General features: G+C 44.8%; 1 protein-coding gene across 1 annotated transcript; it reads left to right on the forward strand.

The window, feature by feature from the left end:
• HRG_04062 (uncharacterized protein) lies at positions 1 to 918 on the forward strand (the record flags this gene model as incomplete). The annotated part of the gene is made up of 2 exons (XM_044862533.1): positions 1 to 192; positions 277 to 918. 2 exons carry the CDS (start codon positions 1 to 3, stop codon positions 916 to 918), a joined length of 834 nt encoding a protein of 277 aa, XP_044723559.1.
• Positions 919 to 4,376: the final 3,458 nt, after the last annotated feature.

Here is a 4,376-nt window from a genome sequence, read left to right on the forward strand (position 1 = left end):
ATGGCTGGGCCAATTGATCCGGAAGACGATGTTGAGTACTCTGCGTGCGCCAACGCGGACGCTACCCCCGAGGAGAACAGCATGTGGGCGCGCCAGCTACAGCAGCGACCGCCGCCAAACGACAACGGCGACGAAATTACGTTGCCGGCGTCCTTCACCTATTGCTGCGCAAAGGAATCGGACTGCCCCTTTGTGAGTTTGACCCAACAGCAAAAATCCATGAGCATCCGCCGTTACCGGCCAGCGAATACCCGGTCCTAACAGGTGGTGTGGTAGGACGAGCAAGAAGAGGGCAAGAAGCAGATTGAAATCCTGAACAAGCACTACAATCCTGTCGGAATCAGCTGGGTTCTCAGTAACTCCACCAAACTCAGCAATGATCCACGCTGCGCGACAACGACTCTGGACAATAACAAACAGCAACTGGAAGAGCTGAAGGCACAAAACCGCGACGGTGGCTCCGAAGAGCTCAACATTCTGTACCTGCCCTCTAACCGGGGCGCTGGCAAAAAGGGAGAGTGCATTTCTCCTGAAGCCGGGAGCGAACCTCCTCCCAAGAAGAGTTCACTTGTGGATTCTTGCGTTGTCGCCATGGATACCCTCCCTGGTGTGAAGAGCCAAGGAACTGGTGGTCAGCCCGGACAGCCTCAACAGACCGGTGGCTTTGGCAACTTCATCAGCCGTCTTTTTCGTCGTCAACGACAACAGCCCCAGCAACCCAAAGGACAAGAAGACGTCACCACGGTTCACGAGGCTGGTCACTGGCTCAGTCTTTCACACGTGGGGCAGACGAACGGCGGCGGCGGCGGCTTCGGCGGCGGCGGCGGCTTCGGCGGCGGCAACCGCTTTGTTCCTGGCAGGCTGCGCCGTAGACAGCAAGGCAGAGAGGGCAACATCATGGAGCCTTATCAAGTGTAAGAGTCCCCTTTAGCCCGAGATTGATGACGAAATTGCCAGTCCCCTTCTAACAGGTGCACATCAGACTTGGTCAAGGCATCAACTATACGTTCGATTACCAACAGAGGCGACTTATGAGGGAAATGGCGCAGAAGCGCCTTCAGAAAGGAAACTCGACTGATGGCACTGAGAGCCGGGGTGGAGGAGGAGGAGTAGGAGGAGGAGGACAAGTACCGCCAGATGTGGCTGGCTTCCCAGGTATGGGTCCAAGAACCTGGGCGGTCGGTCCCCCGGGCGCTCAGCGTTTCCCACAGTCCGGTCCTCCTAGTGGTCAGGGTAAACCCGAGATCCAGACTGGTGCCCCGGGCACTCAGGCTTTTCCCCAGCCTGGTCCTCTGGTCGGTCAAGGGGGCTCGGGCGGAGAAGCCGCAACAGTGGAGACTCTCAACCCGGATGATTTAGTCAAGGAGGTGACCCAAAGCCTGGGGATGTAGAGGACGGGTGGGAAGCGCATGGGCAAGATCAGGCTTTCTATCTATAAGCGTATGGAATAAGTTAATCCATATTCCATATTCCATACGACTAACGTGCTTCACCACCTAATGAGCCATACTACCCAGTGAGCCACTACCCCTGCATAAATCCAACAGTCCTTAATTCTCATCGTCGCAGAATACACTGTAAATCGATAATCATTTAAATGATTATATAAATAGAGTCCTTAATTACCGTGCATAATCGGACATTATGCCCCGGCAATTTACACCTACTGCGGAGCCGTTGTGCGCCGGTTTTCTCGGTCGCGCTAGACTATACCCCTAACCCCTCGCCCTCATCCGCCTTCTCCTTTGCAAGCCGAAGACCTTCCTTAATAGCTAAATCACCATTATCTAGGCTTTGCTATATACTATATTCGACGCAGAGTTTATAAGCTCTTAACTTTAACTGCTTTTAGCACTTAAGTACTTATATAGACGGCTTATCTAAAAGATAGTATAACTAAGGACTATTTATATTAATTGTAAGGAGCGGTGTTCCTACTATAAATAAAGCAGCTATAATATACTCTCCCGATTATATAAGCTAATAAGTAGTATATTAATTATAGACAAAATCCTATCCTATAGAGCAAGAATCGCTCGTTATTTTGCATGTTATTATGCATTAAACGGGTTGCCGGTTATCGTACAATCGGGAATCGAAGGAACAGAGCTAGCTTAGAATACTAGCTAAGACCTCTTAAGACCTCTTAAGAACACCGGCATAACTAACCTCCTTTAAACACGAATATTAGTAGAACTAAGATACTTCTAGCTATACTTAAGGTATTACGGAATTCCTTAGTCTTAGGGCTATATAGCAGCTTAAATCTAGTCCCGAAAGGTTCTTCTATTTAGCTATAATTATCTATATAAGATAGTATATCCGCTAGTAGATAGAGAGAGAATTATTAACTTTAATACTATAAGAGTCTTTAACTATTATAGGTAATAGGCTTAGGCCGCGGCCTAAGCCGTATAGTTACGTACGGAGGGCCGGATCCTATAAGTATAGGGGCGGGCTAGCCGCGTATAGAAGAGCTCTATATAGCTTATTAATATTATCCTACGGACGGCACCTACGTATACGCCTCTACCTACTCCGTGATAGTATAAGCTATTAACTAATAGATCTAATAGATATCTCCCTAGAAAGGGTGCCGCTTCCCTAAGGGAGCACCCTACTACCCCCTAGGCGGATAGAAAGTATTATAGCTATCCTAAAAGCGATTAAAAACGCGACGGCTAGCGAGAAGAACGAGGTTCTCGCTATACTAAGGGAGCCGTCTACGAGACTAGCGTTAACCCCTACGACCTTAGTAATACCGGTTATAGCGGCGGTACTACCGATATAGAAGCCGCTTCCCTAGCCGACTTAGGACGGTAAGCCTAAGTCTTTCTATTTCTTCCTTAGCTAGCTATAGATAAAGTATATAATAGATAAGAAATAAGGCCTAAATAGCTATTATAATATAGCGTAGTATTCGCTCCTTTATACGCTACCGGAGCCCTAAATATAGCGGATCTCTAGATTCTAGGATAAGAGCGGCCCTAGAAGGAAACGCGACCTATAGGACTTCTTTTAATACCTTATATATATATTCGGCAACGTATAGGAGCGGGAGAAGGTATAGGATAGGCTATAGACCCTTAAGTAAAGGGATAGGTAGACCTTTAGCGAATTCCTCCCTAACTTTAAAGAGACGCTCTTATAAGTAGCGGGAACTATAGTATAGGAAGATAGCGCGAAGCTTATATAGTTATAGAACTTAATTACGCTAGCCCTATAGGAGCTATTTATCCCTATAATTATACCTACTAACTATAGCGAGTACGTAAGCTAGTTAATAAAGGTAGTATAGGGCTATAAGTAGACGCTATATTTCTAGAAGCTTTATAAGCGTACGCTATATAGCGGTAATAGGATTACCGCCCCTTTATAAGAGGAATAGCTAACTATCGATATTAATAGAGATACCTTAATATCGGCTACCTATATAGACCGAGCTAAATATAGTAGGAAGTCGTCTTTAAATATCCCTTATCTTATCCCGCTCTCTAAGTAGCGGGCAAAGTAGGTAACGAGCGAGGAAATTAAGAAAAGGAAGGCTAACGGCCGCTACCTACGTTATAGCGCGTTTATATACTTTATATTAAAATGCCCCTTCCTTTTAGCTAAGCGGCCTATAGTAGTTAGAGTAGTAAAGATAAAACCGCTCCTTACCTTAGATAATAAAGAGGACTCCGCTCCCTTAGGCCTAGAGGAAAAAGAGTAGCTCTAGAGTAAAGATAGGCTCCGGAGCCCTAATTATTAGCGCTAGTAAAGGAGAAGGAGGAATTATCCGCCTATATAAAAGAGGAGCCTACTTTAATATAGGTTATAGTTAATAACTCCTTACTTATCGCCGCCCTTATAAACGAGGGCTACTAATACTATACTATAGTTAACGAGGCGCTTATATAAGAGATATAAGTATTAGTAGAAAAGATTGCCCTAAGGTAAGTAAAGGGCGCCTTAAGCGTAATAAAGGGTATAGTAATTAAGGGTATTATATAGCTAGCTATAAAGGTCGATAGTTACTATAAGCTTATTATAGCCTATATAATCCCTTAACTAGAGTTTCCCTTAATCCTTAGGAAACCTTAGTTATTATATATAAAGTTATACTTAGTTCTATACTAAAAGAAGCTATAGTTTAGGCCTATATAATAATAGGTCCGCTATAACGATAGTTCTATAAGTATAGGACTAAGCGTATAAGCTTTATACTTAGTATAAGAAGTCCTTACTTTTATCTTTATAGGAACTATACGATAGTTAGAGCGGGAAGAAGGCTAGGTAGCGGCTAATATAGCGGTCTATATAGTTAGCTTAGCGGATATCGATAAGGCCCTTTAAGTAAAAAAGCTAAAGTCGCCCTCTAAGCTATAGTAGTAGAT

This window comes from Hirsutella rhossiliensis, assembly GCF_020360975.1.
Source record: "Hirsutella rhossiliensis strain HR02 chromosome Unknown scaffold00003, whole genome shotgun sequence".
Taxonomy (NCBI): domain Eukaryota; kingdom Fungi; phylum Ascomycota; class Sordariomycetes; order Hypocreales; family Ophiocordycipitaceae; genus Hirsutella; species Hirsutella rhossiliensis.